This window comes from Bos javanicus, chromosome 28 (assembly GCF_032452875.1).
Source record: "Bos javanicus breed banteng chromosome 28, ARS-OSU_banteng_1.0, whole genome shotgun sequence".
Taxonomy (NCBI): domain Eukaryota; kingdom Metazoa; phylum Chordata; class Mammalia; order Artiodactyla; family Bovidae; genus Bos; species Bos javanicus.
In genome coordinates, this window is record NC_083895.1 from 15,273,551 (window position 1) to 15,292,578 (window position 19,028).

Consider the following 19,028-nt stretch of genomic DNA (forward strand, 5'->3'; position numbering starts at 1 on the left):
TCATTGTGAAAAAGTCTTTTTATTTTAAGAAAAAAATTTAGTTAACAAAAAAATTTAACAAGTTTCACTTAGCAAAATACACCCGAAAGGAAATCACAGTACAAAGAAAGTTTTTAAGTCAAGGCCTCACCAATTCCTACAGTATTAGTAATGTGTCTCAATTTTCAAAACTAACTTTTAAAAAGCTTAAACTTAACCTAAGAGATTTTAAATGAAAATAAACTAGAATGAACAAACATGAGAAATGTCCTCTTTGAATTAGGGATCTAGCACCTTGAGTTTTCCAAAAAAGCACGCCTCCCCAATGTATTCACGATGATGTGGTGTAAAAGATCCACATTTAACATACTTAAAACTACTTTAAACTCAGATAACATCACTCCAGAAGTACACTACCAAAATGTTAATTGAGAAAAGCTGAAAAGTTTTAGTTTACTCAATATCACATGCTAGAAGAAAGTTTGCATGAGAAAACACTGAAGAGGTAATTTTTTAATCCAGATTTCACAAACTCATGGTGCAAATTGGGTCCCATAGCTTCCTCTAGAGTAATAACTGCTTTTCACTGCTTGTTGGCTGCCTGTGAAAATTTGACTGAAATAACTCAAAAGCTACTAACAAAACTAGTCATATCCACCCATGCTGTTCTGGCCACCATAGCCAGCCCCGTAACAGCCGCTCACAGACTGGCTCTCAAGGCCACTGTAAGTGGACTGGGTTGACACCCCCATGCCTTGCATCATCTGGCTGCTATATGCCCCGTTGCTGGCCCCTGTTGTGGAATTTAAGAAAAGTTCTATGTATCGATGTTGCATATTGGCCCTGTCTTTGGACATGGCCGCCACGGCTTCTTCATGAGTGGCAAACTCAACATCAGCTTCGCCGGTCACTCTTCCATCAGGGCCGATCTCAATGTGGACTCTCACAGGGTTGAGCGGGGAGAAGAAGTTGTAAATGTCGTTCTCTGTGGCTTTGTAGGGCAGACCTCTCATGTGGACGCAGTGTCCAGTGGTGCTCTGGACAGTGAACTCACCATCTCCATACCTGTGGTCGTACATTCCAGAGAGACAGTAACTGAGGTCTCTCCCAAACAGGTCGGTGGTGAAGCCGTAGCCATCACTGAGGCCGCTGTACTCCTCATACCCCCCATAGCCTGCACTGTAGGCACCAGACCTCATCCTCTCCAGACCTGCCTGCTTGACGATGCCAATATACCTCCTGGCTGTGCCAGGGCGGTCATAGGGCCCTGGCCGCTGCACTGACATGAACTTCAGTGGGGGATCCGAGTATGACCTAACTTCTTCCTGACTGCTCTTGAACACCTCAATATACCTGTGCCCTATTCTCTCCTTGTGCTTCCCTAGAGCCTTCTCTGCTAACTCCTGTGAGGCAAACTGCACAAAGGCTTCCCCTGTAATCTTGCCCTCGGGGTCCACAGGCAATGTGATCCCGTTTGGCACGATTTCCAACCCTGAGAAAAACTGAATGATCTCTTCCTTGGTGCATCCAAACGGGAGTCCTCGAAGTCGCACGAAACCATCATTGGCAGTGTCAGCACTGTTTGGACCACTGTGCTTCAACACCCAATCCATCTCGGTTCTGTGGGACTTGAACACTTCAATGTACCGATGTCCCATGCTTTCCCTGTCTTTTTTAAGGGCCAATTTTACGTCATCTTCTGATTCAAGTTCGACAAAAGCCTCACCACTCTGCCTGCCTTCTCTAGTGTAGATAAAGTGAACACCTGCGACCCCGTCATGGATCGTGCAGTCGGAGAGGAAATTCTGCACATCCTCAACAGAGCAGGACCAGGGCAGGCCACGGAGCTTGACCACAAAGCCTTCACCTCCCTCAGGGCCCAACATCATGGACACTCGACAGAGCAGACGTCAAACAAGCTTGGGTGCAGCTTTTGTGGCTGAAAAGAAAGCAAAAACTACTTTACATAAATTTTCATTTAATATGTATAACAAGAATATGAAACTAAAGGAAAACAGATTGTATTACTGCATCACTAAAACGCAAGAGAGTAGGTGGCAAGTCCTACTGTCTATTCAAAACCCCAATCAAGTGCAAGGTCAAATTAAGACATATCTAAACAAACAGATAAGTACATCAGCAGAGTATCAGTTATATGAGATGCAAACATAGAAATCAAATTATATGCCTCTCAGTTTCACACTGCCATGGCTTGGGTTCAATCCCTAGTCCCATAAGCAGCACAGCATGACCCCCCTCCCCCCCCCAAAAAACAAAATAAAACACATTACGTTGTTCAACGTAACACACACATCACTGTGTTTCACTGAGGGACTAGAAATGGAATGGACTCTTCATTGTACAAGAGGCATGACAGGTGCCCCTCCTGACAAAGTGCCATGAAGTGCAAGTGGCATCTGACACCTAGAGTCCAAGCTAAAAAAGAGTAAAGGTTAAATCCATGTTGAAGGGCAGCATTCTGAAGAGCGGGAGCTGAGTCAGATAGCAATACATGAATAACACGGACAATAAAAATACAGATAGGGCCAAAAATATATTCAGAACAGGCACAAGTATATACAAGTTTTATGGAATTGTCATTTGATAACAAGTGTAACAGATGTAGCTATTAAGTCAGTGGTAAAAGATGCCTTTTCAAAAAAATTTAGGCACGTTATCACACAGAAAAAGATAAAACAGAATCTTACCTCAGATGAATCCTAAAACTATCTAAAATGGCATGGCATATTTACACGATTAGAGCAAAACATGGACAGATTTCTAAAAACCCCACGATTAAAACTAGAAAGCATGAATGGTAAGAAAAGTAAAGTAAATCGGTTTAACAGAGACCTGGTGAAGCAAATCAGAGCAAGTTTTAGAACTTTATAAACAAGGGAGTTGCTTCTTCTGTAGCTGAGCTCTTATCTGTGGCTCTGCCCTGGTCAACTCCACCCACCCCAAGCAATCTTCATCTTCACACAAACTTCACTGAACACTTTTCCCCATCAATTAAGGAGATTTTCTCATTTCTAATCATCCCCTAAGATATCTTTATAAGATATAAAGTATCCCCTAAGGTATCTTTTCTGATACCAACTTTGCCTCCAGCTACTTGGTTTTGTTTTCCCTTTCAGTGAAATCTCATCTTCAAAAAGACTTCTTACATGCCCTACCCTACCCCACCATTAAACCAGGGCACATCTCACTCTGCCAAGGATCTCTATGGCAAGAAAAGAAACATTTTCTTATCTACATCTCTTCTGTGCCCTCAGGATTTAACCATTCTCTCTGGAAATCCTTTCTCCTCTTGGCTCTTGGTTTTCCTGTTAATTCCTTAGGTACTCTGCCTCTTTAAGTCCTTCCCCAAGGTTTAACAATACATAATCACTGGCCCCCTTTTTTCAGGCAACCTTACCTGATCCTTGTATGTCCAGGGCCAATTCTGGGTTCAGGACACACAGGTTCCTAGACTTAGACTCCCCGAGGGCAAGACTGGCCTAGACAAACTCCATTCCACAGGTTACACTGCTTTTTTCTGAAACTCTTCTACAGTACCCTGGGTGCGGCATAAATGGCCTTACCTGTCATCCAAAGGCTCTAGAATGAAACTGAAGCAATCTTTGAACAACGTATAAGCCCTTAAATCTAATGAGCTCATCATTTCTTTGGGGGGGGTGATCCCATTCTCCACCCTAATCCTATTCCTAATCCATGCCTAAATTCTATTCAGCAACTCTTGATTCCAACAAGTATAGAGGTTTCTCATATCTTACTTTGGTCCTTAGACCTGCTTGTCGTTATGATTTGAATATCAAATCATCATCATCATCTTTGTGCATCGCCTTCATCCCTTTCTACTTCCAATACCAACAAGCCCTTTCCAAGACATTCACATCTACAACTTTTCCAATCCTTGCTACCAGCCCAACCTGTAGCTGTTTTAAGAGCAATTTTATGTCACTTGTGTTTCAACACCTCAGTGGCTCCCCACTGTCTGGAACACAAATCATAGGGCCAAGGGGGTGCTCAGGCCTTGAAACTTTGACCTGAAACACACTTGCATTAGAAAGCAAACAAACCTTTATTCCCGTATTTCTCTGTGCCGAAATGTGGCAGGCTCTCTGTTCCACTGGAATTGACACACGTAGTAATTATTTGTCTGAAGATAGCCCACCCAATCTGTCTAGCTAAATCCCACTAATCCTTACGGTCTCAGCTTAAATTTACCAACTTTTCCACAAGACTTTCTCCCCCCCCACAAATTGAATCTATAGTTCTATGATCCCAGAGCATTCTAGGGAAACAATCCATAATTTGTTTAAAACTCTTTGCAACTGCATTGAAAGGCTACTGGCAACAGACTTATCTGTTCTGTAGGTCACTGTAGTCCCACCCCCAGCACAGCAGGCCCAAGATTAGCAAGAGATTAACTGACAGCCACGTGGGGCCAACACCACCTTCTGGTTAGGTTAAAAAAGACAAGCAGAAGGGGTGGGGGGGGGGGGGGGGGAACAGGAAGCATAAAAAAACAAATATGTCATGTAAGAATTAAAGTGCCCAAAACAGAAATTATAAAGCGAAAAAAGCACTTTCCCAAAACACATATGTACTTCTAAAACACAGAGCAATATCCTTTCTGTTGACCTCAGAATCCTCTACATTTGGATTCTTCGCAGACTTTCAGTACATTAACTAAAACTTATGAAAATAAGCTGGCTTTCTGCTCAACGTTAGATTTACAGCTAGTGAAAAAAAGTTTTCACTCAGGAAGTTATCTGTATCAAGAAATCAATTATAAACTGAGAAATTAATTTTCTTAAAATAGCTCACCTTAAAGAACACCGGGGGATGCCCACAGTCAAAGACACTCCAGGTAGGTAACGAATCGTCCTAAAAAAGAGCGACAAGGAAATTTTACCTTAATGTCCCAGCACTCCCGGAGCGAGAAGAGGCAGCAATCCCCTGACTGGGACCGGCTCTGAGCTCCTCTCCGGAGCCGTGGCAAGCACCGGGTTGCCTTAAAGAAAGTACACGCCCGTCCCACCCCAACAGCTTTGGAAAGGTTTACCTTTTTCATAGGGTAATACAGAGAATAACAGCCTGGAACCATCCCACTTGCCCTGAAAGATTTACTCAGAAGGCGCGTTCTGTACAGAAACCCCTAACCGTGGTTAAGAAAATTTAAATACCTACAGTGGGAGGCGCACCTTTTGGGCGGGGCTGGGTCGAGGAGCGGTTCCCGGAAGCAGAAGGCAGGCCGAGCAGGGGGGAGAGGAGTTGCACCGCTGATCGGCACTGGAGACCAGGCCGTATTCACAGAGACGTGCTCCAGGCAAAAGTAGTTTGCTATAAACTGTCCTAACAGTATTTACAATTTGCAAACATCCCTGGAGGTCTGGGTGGAGATATTAAAAAGATTTTCCTTCCCTGTTTTTAATAATTTCATTTCTTGAGACTTGTATTTATATAACATTGCTCTTTTAACTGAGAATGAGGGGAGGTAGTGTTGAAATGTTTTAAAATAGGAAAAACATCAATCTACCATCAACCACAGCCACAGAATAAAGCTGTAGCAGAAAACTTTGGTATGTCCAGCGAATTCGTTTGAGAACTAAAGAACATTCTTAGTTTTAGAACCACAGAATTGAGAAAAGTCAGTTTCTCTGAGCCTGTTGCCATAGACACAGTACCTGTCTTGCCTTATTAGCACCCTCTCTTACATGAGATACTACTTTGGGGAGGAAAATCTACATAAAGTACTACAATTTAAGAAGTTAACAGTTTCAAATTCTCTAGACGAGGGTTTTCAAGAAGCTTCAACTGTCCCTCTCCTCTACCCTCAGAAAAGAGTAGAATCTAAAGGGTAGAGAGCCCAGTCATCTTAGTGGTCCGAATTCTTTGCCTGGGTTTATCACCCTGCTACATGCTCATTCCAGCGTGGTCCGCAGACCAAAAGCCCCTGCTCGGACACGCAAACCCAGGGGCGGTCAGACATGAGGAAACCGATTCCCACGTGGCTGAACTATGGCGCACACATGTTTAAGCGTTAAGGATATACACTGGTCTCCCACCCGGCTCCCCGACAGCCCGTCGACACCACTGGGGCCAAGTGTTACAAAACACTCCTCTTGGGTCCGGCACCTGTAGACTCATTTTGCACAACTCCACCCCCCTGCCCGCAAGTGGTCTATGACGTAAGTGAGCACACGGACCACCCAAGGATCTTGTTAAAAGGCAGATTCTAAAACAATAGATCTGGGCCGGGGCCGAGATTCAACAAATCTAACTGCTCCCAGGAGGTATTCCAGAACGAGTTCGACCTCACTCTACTATACTGGTTAGGCAAGATTTAGTTGAGATCCAGGTAGACCCATCGAGATAAAAAGGGCGCACCTCCAGCGCCCGACTGATTAGGTTTATCTACGAAGTACACAGGGCGGCTCAAACTGCGCCCCCACCGTTTCTATTCAGGGACTGGAACTCAGCAGCTCCCTGGCTTCACCCTGCTTTATTCGCGTCCCAATTTTCGCCCTTACTTGTAAATGAATTTTAACCTACAGCTGGCAGCACGCACAGACTGGTAGGTTGTCTTAATTAATCAGAAAGTTCTACCTCTTAAATCACAGTCCACGGGAGACGCCGCCTCAGGATTACGCAGTTGACTCTGCCCTAAAACTTACCGCTGAAGAGAGCAGGACCGATTTCTATTTTCAACCAGCAAGCGCAGTTTACAGCCAAAGGACCCCCAACTCCACCCGAAGCTTAAAAACGCAGAAGATTCCGCGGAAAGGCCAGGTGCACCTCCTTTTGTTATCAACCTGAAATTGAAACTCAACTGGCTGGGGGCAAACGCTTCGTACCAGGCTTCAAAGTGCGCTCTCAAGCTCGCGGCCGCGGGCCGCCAGGGGCGCGTCTGAGCGATTTCGGCGGGAAGCGCGGTATCAGTCTCGGACGCTAGGCTCCTGGCGGGGGCACTGGGACGTGAAGGGGTTCGCTCGGCCTCCAACCGCCGATCCGACAGCCTTCGGTCGGCAAAGCCCTACAGGAAGGCCCGACGACAGGGGGCCCCATCCACGGGCCTGGGCGGGGTCAGCGGGAGCTTCCGGGGCGGGGCGAACTACGGGTGGGGGAGGGAGAGGCTTCCCGGGCCGCGCGAGCTGGGGGGAGGGGAAGGTCACGAGACGTAGGCTCCCGGGGCCCGAGGTGGGGCGGGGGGGGCTCCCAGGACAGCGGGGACTCACTAGGGTGGCAGAGTTTTCAGGCCGCGGATAGAGGCGAAAGTGTTCGCAGCGAAGTGGGCAAGAGTTCTCAGGCCCGGGTTTCCCGGAGCCGCGGGGGAGGGAAGGCGGAGCTCCCGAATCCCAGGGGCTCCGTGGAGCCGTGAGGAAGAGTTCCCGGTACCCGAGGGGGGCGGGCGGCTCCCGGGGCTGGGGGCGGAGCTCTCGGGTCGGGTCGGGTCGGGGGGACTTCCTGGGGACGCAGGGTAGGTGGGGGAGGGGGAGTTCCTGGGGCAGCGAGAGGGGGCAGAAAGAGTTCCTGGGGGTAGGGGGCGGCTGCGCGGGAGGCGGTAGGGGAGTTCCAGGGACCCACGGGGGCTGGGGGAAGTGCGGGCGGGGGTCGTCCGCTCGCGGCGGCTCACCACGACGGGTCCGGGGCCTGGAGTGCGGAAGGCCGGCGCACGGGGCTGCGTCCCGGAGGCAGAGGCCGCGTGACTGGGAGGGCGGCGAGCCGGACGTGGGTCACGGGGTGTAAAGGAGGAAGTGCCACTGGCGGGCCCGCCAAGATGTCACCAATGGAAACGCGCCCTGCAGGTGCGGCCCGCGCGGTCGGCCAAGGCAGGAAGTGGGAGGAGGGAAGGAAAGCAACGAGGAAGACCGTTCTGAGTGAGCTCTCAGGAGAGGTGCCAGGGTAGAGGAAAGTCCAGAGTACAGGCGGAGAGGAGGGGAGGAGTTAGCCGTCACCACTCTTAAGGAAGGAGAAACCGTAAAATAAAAAAAAACCAACAACAAACAAACTCTTTAAGGCAGGAAAGAATTCCGAATGAAAACTAATGTACAAAAGGCAGAATCCTCTTTGTATATACAGTACCTTGTTTTGTAGGTTTGAGCAGTCATACAACTTTTTTCAGTTTAAAAGGATTAATTTTAAAACTCGCAATTCTTTAACTTTACAACCTAGCAAGCAATTACATTTTATGAACACCTGAATATTAATTCAAATGAACTGGAAAACAATTATAAGGCAATTGCAGTAATGTTAGCAGTGACTTGAATTTATATGAAGAAACTATAAAATTTTAGTTGTAGCTTTGTTGCTGTGTTTAAGTCGTTAGAGATTCGTATGATTATCTAGAATCTGTTTCTAAATAATCTTGAGTGGTGGGAGTCAGTACATGGGCCATGATTCAGTAATTATTGAAGCTGAGGGATGGGTACATGGAGTTTTATACTGTTGTCTTTACTTTTGTGTATGTTTAATACTTTTAGTAATAAAGTTTTTATCTTGAAAAGTCTGTAAGAATCTACTTAATTACAGAATTTATAGGGAAAAGGAACCATACTAAGTGAGAATGTAATAATGCAGTCTGCAAAGACCCTGGGAAACTAGACAAGCACAATAGCCGGTCCTTCAACAAAATAGCTTCAAGGGAGCACTTAATGAATAAAATTAACAAGAATTATCAGGGATTCACGATATATGGGAAATATATGGATCTTGATTCAAACAAATTGGTAAACATTTATAGGACAATTTAGGAAATACCTGAACATCGACTAGAAATTTGATATTAAAGTATTATATTTACTTAAGTAACGGAATTAGTTATCCTAAAACGAAAGGCATTAGCTTTTAGAGATACATTTTTAAATATTTGTGGGTGAAATGGTGTGATGGATGGGATGGGATCTGCCTCAAAAAATGGGGGATGTAAAGAAAAACTGTCCACAACTGGTAGCTATTGAAGCTGGGTGATAGGATTTAAAATGCAGCTATCCCACGGAAATGACAAAGACACTAAAAACTCATACATTCAAGAAAGAATATTCTGAAGAAAAATTAAGCCATGAAATTGGCTTGTTTTGGGAAAGAGTTATCTACAGAAATGAGTACCCTGACTGCTTCCTGAGCATTTATTTCACTTTTCTCACTTCCTAAAAACCTTGTCAAAACATATTCTTGGTAATCTACACGACTGACATCCGTTTCCTCACTTTTTTCAATGTATTTGTTTCAGTTTAGTAACGTTATATATGCTTTCTTGGCTTAACTGGTTGATGACACTGGCTAGCTTAGTGTTAATAATTGATCAGTCACGATAGGGTTCCTGCCCAGTGAAGGAACAACATGTACAGAATACACAGGGGAAAGTATTGGGACAGAAAACACCCAAAAACACCTGCAGCCAGGACTGAGATCAATGAGGGAAGCAGAGCAAGATTCCCCCAAGGCCCTGAAGGCCTGATAACGTATTTTAGACTTTATTTATTCTAAGACCAATGGAAACGAGTTTTGCTTTCCAACAGAACAGTCTAGCTGCTCTCTGGAAGATGAATGATGGGAACAGATGCATGGAAACTAGATGGGAAGAAATAAGTCAAATTCTGGAAGAACTGATGATACTCTGCAACAAAAACATTGTGGTGGAAACTCAAGCGTGTCAAAGGATTTGAGTGATATGCAGCAGGATAAAATTTACTCAATCTCAAGTCATTCATTAACCCAGAAATATTGTGCACTAACAAAATGAAGGTACTGTGCTAAGTCCACAGAACAGTGGACTAGGAATCAATAAAGAATAAACATGTGATGACAAATTCTGAAATAACCCCAAATTAGAAAATGGGGGCTAACTCATATAGGGATTCTGAGGAAGTGACATTTAAACAGATCAGAAGCATGCATGAACAGGGGTGGAAATGTTAAAACGTTTTTACCCTGGTATACAGGTAAGACTTTAAAATGTAGTCATTTGTTAGGATATGCTTTGTAAAAATATTTTTAATTTGTAGTGAATCCTTTTAATCACTATATTTAGTTCTTACTAAATTCAAAAATAAGAAGAAAAATGTTTAAGATACAAACTAATATGAAATAATAAGGTCCTACTGTACAGCACAAGGAAGTACACTCAATATTCTGTAATAAATTATAATGGGAAGGAATATGAAAAGGTATATATAGACAGCTGAATCACTTTTCTATACACCAGAAACACAATATTGTAAATTAACTTCAATTAAAAAAGAGAAAAGCTATAGATGAAGGATTAAAATACATTGACACTTTAAATGTTTGCCATTATATTTTCATATGTCAAAGAAGATATGTCATAATCTGAAAGCAACAGGAAGGCTGTTTTCCATTATCTTTAGACTATTAGGCTCTTTACCTTACTGTAGGCTAAGCCTGGGGGAATAATACACTGTTTTCCCCAGTGTTCATTTCTCAAAAGCTGTGTTAACTAAAAAGCAAAAACTGTAATATACTGTTAGGTAAATAATATCTATAAAGTTTGTGTTGAAATAATCATATCTATAATGTCTGTTTTGAAATGAACACACGGAACAATTTTTTAGCCAACATAAAACAAGAAGTCGTTCCATGATATTGACTGCATTTTGTTGGTGACTCAAGAATTAATGTCTAAAGTTAGAACAGAAAAAATATCAGGTGTGGCAGTTCATAAAATAGAAACACTAGATCTCTAGTGCTAAAATCTGTTCTCAACAGAGGGAAGTATCTGTCACCTGTATTAACAAATGCCCAGTCCATTCAGGAGGCCTGGAACTTCCTCGTGGGACCAGGGGGAGAGCTGACACCTTGTCAGATCACCTGCAGCTGCCATAAGAATGGAGGCAGTTATAGCTCCTGGTGCTCAATGTTCACTGCTCAGGACCACAAGCACACTATGCCAGGGGAGTGGAGAACAGAGCCAAGAGCAGCAAAGGAACAGGACTATGTACTTGAGAGGGGCTCTAGCAACAGTAATACAAGCCGGACAACAGCACACAACAGTTTTCTAGGAAAAAGAAATACTGCACTAAACTTTAGTATATATTTTAACAGACCTGATTACAGAATGAAACATTTTCCAGTGCTAAAAACTGAGTTTTGATTTATAGTTAATAATGAAAGAAAGGTTAGTGGCTTGGAAAACCAAGTAGAAGAAATAAGCTCAAAACAAAGGAGGAAAAAAACAAAAAACAAGGGGGAAGAGATGAAATTCAGAGGACTCATATAATAAGAGACAGGACAGGAGAAACAAGTGAATGGTAGGCATTCGAGAATAAAAAGACAAAACGGAGGCAGGAGAACAGATAAAGAATAGAAGGAAACCTTCCTGGCTTAAGATAAACACTGTTGTGTAGTTCCCCACAGATACTTTAAAAACACAAAAATCAAGCATATGTTGGTAAACTAAATTTAAAGTACAAAGGAAAACTGCTTTGAAAAAAAGAACAGGTTAGGTACAAAGGATAAAAATAGAGTAGCAAAAAAAAAAAAAAAAAAAGAGTAGCCCGTAGAGCTTGAAATGTGCCAAGAACAAATTGAGATGTGCCCCCAAGTGATAAAATTTAGTACATATACAAAGAATTGCAGGGAATTCCCCGGTGGTCCAGTGGTTAGGATCCCACTTGCTTGCTCACTTGCTGAGGGTTCAATCACTAGTTGGAAAATTAAGATCTCAGAAGTCTTGCAGTGCAGCCAAAAAAGAAAAAAATAATAATTAAAATACTTATTACATATTTCTGCAATGTGGGAGACCCGGGTTTGATCCCTGAGTTGAGAAGATTCCCCTGGAGAAGCAAACGGCAATCCACTCCAGTATTCTTGCCTGGAAAATCCCATGGACAGGGGAGCCTGGCAGGCTACAGTCCATGGGGTCACAATGAGTCAGACACGACTGAACAACTTCACTTTCAATTTTTTCATTATGTACTAAAGTAATATTTTGGATGTTTTGAACTAATCACAATATATTAAAATAAACTATTAAAAAATTTCTCAATTCATTCTACAAGACCAGTATTAATTATGTCTGTTATGGGCTGAACATCATGCCCCCAAAATTCTTATGTTAAAGATACCCCCAGTACCTCAGAATGTGACCAGACTTGGATATATTTATAGAGATAGCTAAATTAAAAATGACATAATTAATGTCGTCTGTATTCCAAAATGAAGGGGCAATTTGGACACAGAAAGCAGAGGGAAGACACCCACCTAAAAACCAGAGAGGTCTGGAACATATCCTTCATATATTCCTCAAGCTTCTCAAGAGGGAACCAAACCTGCTGATATCATAATGCAGGACTTCTAGCCTTCAGTATTATGGCACAATAAATTTCTGTTTAAGCCACCAAGTCTGCAGGACTTTCTTATGGCAGCCCTAGCAAATTAATACACTTGTAGATGGCAAAACCAGACAGATATCACAAGATAACCCCTAAGAGCATAAATGCAAAATTCCAACAAAATACTAATAAAATGAATCTAGCAACCTATAAAAAGGGTTATACACCATAATGAACTGGAATTTACTCTAGGAATGTTTCAACATAATATGTACCGGGCCATTTGCTGCCACACAGATAGACCTAGAGACTATCATACTAAGTGAAACCAAAGACAAATATGATACTGCTTATAGGTAGACGCTAAAAACAAAACACACTTACTTACAAAGCAGAAAGAAGGCTCACAGACAGAAAATAAACTTATAGCAAAAGGAGGGGGTGTAAATCAGGAGGTTGGAATTAACATACACATAACATGAAATAGATAAACAAGGACCTAACTACATAGCAGAGGGAACTATACTCAGTATTTTGTAATCACCTTGAAGGAAAAAGAATATACACATGAATAACTGAATCACTGTGCTTACACCTGAAATTAATATATTAGAAATCAACTATACTTTAACCAAACAAAAATATACTGGAATTAGTGGTGATGGCTTTTTACAACTTTGCGAATTAAAAAAACACCCTCTGAATCGTACTCTTTAAAAAGGTGAACTGTATGGTATGTGAATTATATAAAAATGGAAAAAAAAAAGCATTTATATCATAATTCTATTGGACAGCACTATTCTAACCAAATATTTGTAGTAAAGCAGAAAAGACCTCAATTAGGGTGAAGATGAAGACTGGAGATGTGAATTGTGGATCATTCCTGCATGCAGATAAACTTAAAAGGAGAGAATGTGGTAGGAATTTCTAATATTTATATAGTCAGGACTTTTGAAAAGGCATACTGTAAGAGAAACATAATAGTTTAGAATTTTTTCATTCTTGTCATTTTTCTCTTAAATGAATATCGATTTTTGTGTTATTTCAGAAATCTTTCTCTTGGCCCAAGGCCATACGGACAGTTTTTAAACTTAAAGGCTCTGTTGTTTTCATCTACATTTTTAAACATTTTAATCTACAATAAACTTGGAATTGATTTTTTCAAGAGTTTTAGAATTAGTTTATCCAGTTTCACAGGCTAATTTCACTCCAGAACTCACATGAAAAATTCCTACATAAACATAAGACAACCAAATCCAACAATACACAAGGCTACTTAATATGTCATGATCAAGTTGGATTTATTCCAAGAATCCCACTGTAATTCATCATTTCCAAGTTAATCACTGATGATGTCACATTAGCATCTTAATGAAGGTAAAATAGGAGTTAGCTAAGAATTTTCCTATTTCTAAGAAATGCTAAGAAATATCCTAAATTACAAAATTCCTCCACACTGGAAGTAGAGAACATGCCTGATCATGACTCACATATAGGGTTACAAATATACACACATCAAAAAAAAAAAAACAAAAACAAAAACCCAACCTAAACATCTTATGCATGGCTAAAAATAGCATAAGCTATGCAAAAATATCACTGATAAAATGGGAAAGACATCTGCAATTTATTCCCAAGAGTGTTAATATCTTTAAACGTATACAGAGCTTCTAAAAAGAGAAACACAAGTCTAACAGTCCAAAAAAATTTTTAAAGGCTAGATATATTGACAATTGATAGAAAAAGAAATGCCCTTAAACATGAAAAGATGCTCATCACCATGTAAGATAAATTAGAATCGTAAATGAAGCATTGCAGCACTATTTCTAATAGGAAAAGACTAACAACCCAATTGCCCATCACTAGGCAATGGCATCCCACTCCAGTACTCTTGCCTGAAAATTCCATGGACGGAGGAGCCTGGTAGGCTGCAGTCCATGGGGTCTCGAAAAGTCAGACACGACTGAGCGACTTCACTTTCACTTTTCACTTTCATGCATTGGAGAAGGAAATGGCAATCCACTCCAGTGTTCTTGCCTGGAGGATCCCAGGGACGGGGGAGCCTGGTGGGCTGCCGTCTATGGGGTTGCACAGAGTCTGACACGACTGAATCGACTTAGCAGCAGCAGAGGTCCAGTTGAATGAACTTTGATGGATCCACTTAAGAAAGTATTATATCTTAAACTCAATAAGCCAAAGACCATGAAGTTGAGTCAAGAAACTCAGGAACCAATCTTAAGGGCACTCCCATTAGCCAAAAATTGAATAATGTGAGCATCAAAGAGAATAAAAGCTACAATGGATTAAAACACATCCTCTATGATAAAATCCATGACTTCATAATGATACCAGAAAAATTACTGATTTTGGCACATACTAAAGATTCAGTTCATTACACTAGTATTGATAAATATAAACAAGAAATCAAAACCTTAACCTTTTATAAAAGTACATCTTAGAGTAATCAAATAATAAAGAAAATTTCTTCCTTATAGGAGTACCCCTGCTAATAAATGAGGAATACTGAATTAAAATATCACAGATATGGAAATAATTAACAATGCATCTAGAGAACAATCAATAGCTGCTAACATCACAAGGGACACCAACCAGTATGTGCCCCTGGCAGGAGTACAAAACACCTCCAATGCAATATTTTTAAAAATTTCAAGGGAATCAGAACAGCGTATAGAGGTTAACTAACATTTTAAAAGGAAATGCAGAGGACAGAGACTCAAACAACTAACTCCATGGGAATGTAGTCAGAAAAACCCAGAGTGTGGGAAAAGAATTCTACATGAGACACAAAACCTGACTTCTACATAAGAAGAAACTTTAAGAATAGAAAACCTTTAGATCCTCACTAATAAGGGAGCCTCTTTGTCACAATTGAACTGTGGCTGGTGCAAATTGAGATGTGCTATAAAATAAGCACGCACTGGATTCTGAAAGTTTAGTTCAGGAAAAAAGCATGAAAATTTATTACACGATGAAGTGATATTTTGGATCTATTTAAGGTACATATATATCACATTAAACTAAATTACTAAAGTGAACTGTATGTTTCTTTTCATCAGAAAATGTTAAATTATGTGACTTGCATTGTATTTCTATTGGACAGTGCTGTTCTAGCTTAAAATATAACTTAAGAGGGAACTTCCTTAGTGGTCCAGTGGCTAAGACGTGGTGCTACCAATGCAGGGGGACCAGGTTCCATCACTGGTAAGAAAACTAGATCCTGCATGCAGCACCCCAGCACAGCCAAACAATTAAAAAAAAAAAAATAAACTTAAAGGATAGTTATCTAACAAATATATAATGAACTTGTTTGGATTCCAAATCAAACCAACCAGCTATATAAAAATATTACACAATCAGGTACATGTGAACACTGAGTATTAGATGATATCAAAGAATTATTATTTTTTTAGGTGTGGTAATGGTATTGCGGTTATATTTTAAAAGTCTTCAGAAATACAAAGTTATGAATAAAAATCTTACTATGCCCGGGATTTGTTGTAAAATAAGCCAGGCTGGTCTTGGATGAGCCTGGCTCTCCTCTGCCCCGTTTTCTGTCCTCCTCAAGAACCTTTGTGGCAGCTAATTAGGGGCAGGGGCCCTGGTAGAAGACTGAAGCCGTCAGGCAGACCTGCGTCCCAGTCCCACCTATATCCCTTAAAACACATCTCTATGATGACAACACAGTAATACTTTCCTGCAAACTGGTCATGAGCATGCGATTAGAAAATGTGGAAAAACACCTAGCTCTGTGTGTGGATCCAGTTAAGGGTCACTTAATGTGTTTCTACAAAGAATCTGAGAACCAGAACTCAGATTGGAGAGGGCAGGTTGGTGGTAAAGTCAGCTCTGTGGAAGGTGGCCCCCTCCCGTTTCTGTAGTCTCTCCAGGCACCGACTCCAAAGGGCACGCACCCCTTGTCTCCACACTCTCCCTCAGTTTCGGTCACAACAAGGACTAACTCTCCTCAAATCAACTCACATTTTTCAGATATTTTATGTTTAAAGGGAGCTCTGTAACAACAGTACTCAAGTGAAAACCAGTCACTTGCCAGTTAAAGAGAAAAGCAACAAAAAGCAAATAATACAAAAAGAACGTTACTAAAATAAACGATTAAAAAACAGAGACACCGTAAAACGGAAATAAAAAACCGAATCAACTTACAGAGAATGCACACAGGAAGATGAGATCCTCAAGGCAAAGGATGAATCTGCTTAACACCTGTAATAAAACGATCTCTCTCAATATTCATTAAGTGCAGGAATTAAAATGAAAAAAGAAAAATTGCCTAAAAATTAGCACTGAAAACATCACTTTTCACTGATAGGCCCTAACAGGTTTTTATCTGACCGGAGAACCCCAAATTATTTTCATTTTTACTAGAAATTCAGAAACAGTCAACTTTTAAAAACGTGACTGAAATACTGACAATTATAGTAAAATCAATAGTTTCGAAGATGTTTCTAAAAGATTTGCCGCCTTCAACCCTAAGAGTTCCACAAGGGTCGGACCACCCGAGCCCCCCCGGCCTCCCAGCCGGCGGTTTCCGGAAGCCGCCGCGGCCGCACCGCCCCCCTCAGAGTATGGCCGCTCGCGGGCCGCTCTCCCTCCGAACACCCTCCGCAGTGGCAGACAGGCCCTCTCCCCTCAACCTCGAAAACAGTTGTGAAGCATGGTGGTTCGTCTTAGGACATCCAGGGTTAGAAAACTGCCGAGGGCATCCCAAAGGACGCGGGACTCGCTGGTGCCCGGCGAAGTGGGGGTGGGGCGGCTCTCTAGGGCCTGGGGTTATTTGTTGGGAACCTCTGAGAGCCCCTTTAGAGTACATATTCAAGGGGAGAGGCCCACGGCCCCTCCAACCATTCAGGTAAAAGACCGGGGTCCAAGGCCGGTCGGGTCCCCGCGACTCGCAGAGCCCCGCCCCGGGTCGCCCAGCGCCGCCTTCCGTGAGCCACGCGGGAACAGGGAGGTGGAGGCGCAGCGCGAGCTGCGTCCAGAAGTTTCTCGGGCGCAGGCAAGAACGGGCACAAAGTACATTCAAAAGAAAAGTAGTACAGAACAAAAAAAAGAAACGGCCAAATTAAGATAGCTCAGCAGAAGTGTGGTCACCAAGCCAAGACAACGAGAACCAGAGTTTCAACCAAAATACAGGCAGGATACCTCAAGAGCAGGAGACGAATGCAGACGGGGCTTAGGGCACACACGCCGCACGGACAGGAAGAAAAGGCGGCAACGCTCCAAAGTCGAGGCTCGGCGAGCGGGAACGTGGGAGGGGGGAGGAGTCAGGTCCCAACCCGTCTAGTTCAACTCGCGGACGCGTTCAGCCACGTGCAAGTACCGCTTTCATTTTAAAATGACCCTCCTCGAGCGGTTGCCTGGTCTTCCCACCCTACTCCTGCCAGGGGCGCTAGGGCTCTGCTCCCTCTGGAGTCCGCACGAGGCTCTCTACTTCCCCAAGTCCAAACCTCAGCCCCGCGGTCTAGTGCCGGGAATATAAGGCCCCTGACCTCAAATCCACCTCCCCCAAGACCAAATCTCAGTCCCGCGGTCCCCACCCTCAGTGGGCCGGGTCCCCTTTCAGTACCCTGTCGGTCCCCGAATACACGGCCCATTTCCTCCGACTCCAAACCTCAGCCCCGCGGTTCACAACTCCCCCCGTAGGCCCAGACCCCAATCGGTCCCGGGTGTGAGGGCCTTCACCCCAGATCCCGCCTCCGCTGACCCCCAAATCTCAGTTCCTCGGCCCTCAATGCCAAGTGGCCCAGTCCCCAGCCGGTCCCTGGTGTGCGAGCCTCGGACGCTGCCTGTCCCACCCCTCACCTCGGGCTCCGAGTCTCCACGCCCCCGCTTTTCTTCACATCCGGCACCTTGGTCGTCCCTCTAAGTACCTAGAGGAGGGTGGAACGCTAGGGACTTGGCAGTTGTGGCTGAGGCAGTTGAGGCTTGTTTACCATCACCATGGAAACCCCTGGCAGCGCGCCCCGGGAGGGGGCCCCGAGGGGCGGGTTCAGGCACGCGGCAGGCCCGAGTCCACAACCCCCGCCCGTTGTGCGCACTCGGCGCTTCCGGAAGCCCTAAAGCTCTCGGAGTGCCCTACCCCTCCTCGGCCCCACGCCCAAGCTCCCAGGAACAAGAGCCCCAGGAACTCACGCCCCCGCCCCGCTCCCGGCTCCCGGTGTAACCGCTGGCCGGCTTCCCCTCAGAATCCCACCTGCTTCTCCCAACAAGACGCGGCGCTGTCTCACTTCCCAGACAGAGCCGGAAAGACGCAAAGACCGCGGAGGGGCGGGGTCTCCAAGGCGGGCGTCCGGGGGCGGAGCCGCGGGGGCGCCATTGTGACGCTCCCGGAGCGGAGCCAGGGATTGGCTAGCTAGTAGTAGGGCGGGGCAGGGGCGTACGGAGCCGGGGCGCTGCTGGGAGGGGAGCTACGAGCAGGGGGCGAGCTCTCTAGGATGGTTAGTGGGGCCCTTTTGAGCCGCAATAGATACTGACTGGGAGAGTCCCCCAAATATTGAGCCCAAAGGACCCCTGGATTGAAGGCCAGGGCAACAGAAGAAAACAGAGTTATTTCTTGCTGAGAATGAAGAAAGAGGGAACCGAGAACACCGGAAACCTATAAAGGCGGCTCCGAGGGCAGGGTTTAGAGAGGGATTAGCAAGTTGACCTGGGGTTGCTCAACTGATTCTCTCTTAGGCTGAGAAGCCCCAAGATTGCTAAAGGTGGCCCTCAGGA

At 43.9% G+C, this 19,028-nt stretch overlaps 1 protein-coding gene across 15 annotated transcripts; it reads right to left on the reverse strand.

The window, feature by feature from the left end:
• Positions 1–18,589, reverse strand: HNRNPF (heterogeneous nuclear ribonucleoprotein F). 15 transcript variants are annotated; one of them, XM_061405007.1, is made up of 5 exons: positions 18,508–18,534; positions 18,117–18,184; positions 16,461–16,517; positions 4,813–4,872; positions 1–1,918 (listed from the first exon to the last, which is right to left on the reverse strand). In XM_061405007.1, the coding sequence occupies exon 5, from the start codon at positions 1,866–1,868 to the stop codon at positions 624–626; it is 1,245 nt and encodes a 414-aa protein (XP_061260991.1). In that variant the 5' UTR covers positions 1,869–1,918; positions 4,813–4,872; positions 16,461–16,517; positions 18,117–18,184; positions 18,508–18,534; the 3' UTR covers positions 1–623. The 15 variants fall into 15 exon arrangements, with proteins under 15 accessions (XP_061260991.1, XP_061260980.1, XP_061260985.1 ...); XM_061404996.1 differs by lacking the exon at positions 18,117–18,184 and having other exon boundaries at positions 18,508–18,589; XM_061405001.1 differs by lacking the exon at positions 18,117–18,184 and having other exon boundaries at positions 1–1,936; positions 18,508–18,589.
• Between the last annotated feature and the right edge of the window lie 439 nt (positions 18,590–19,028).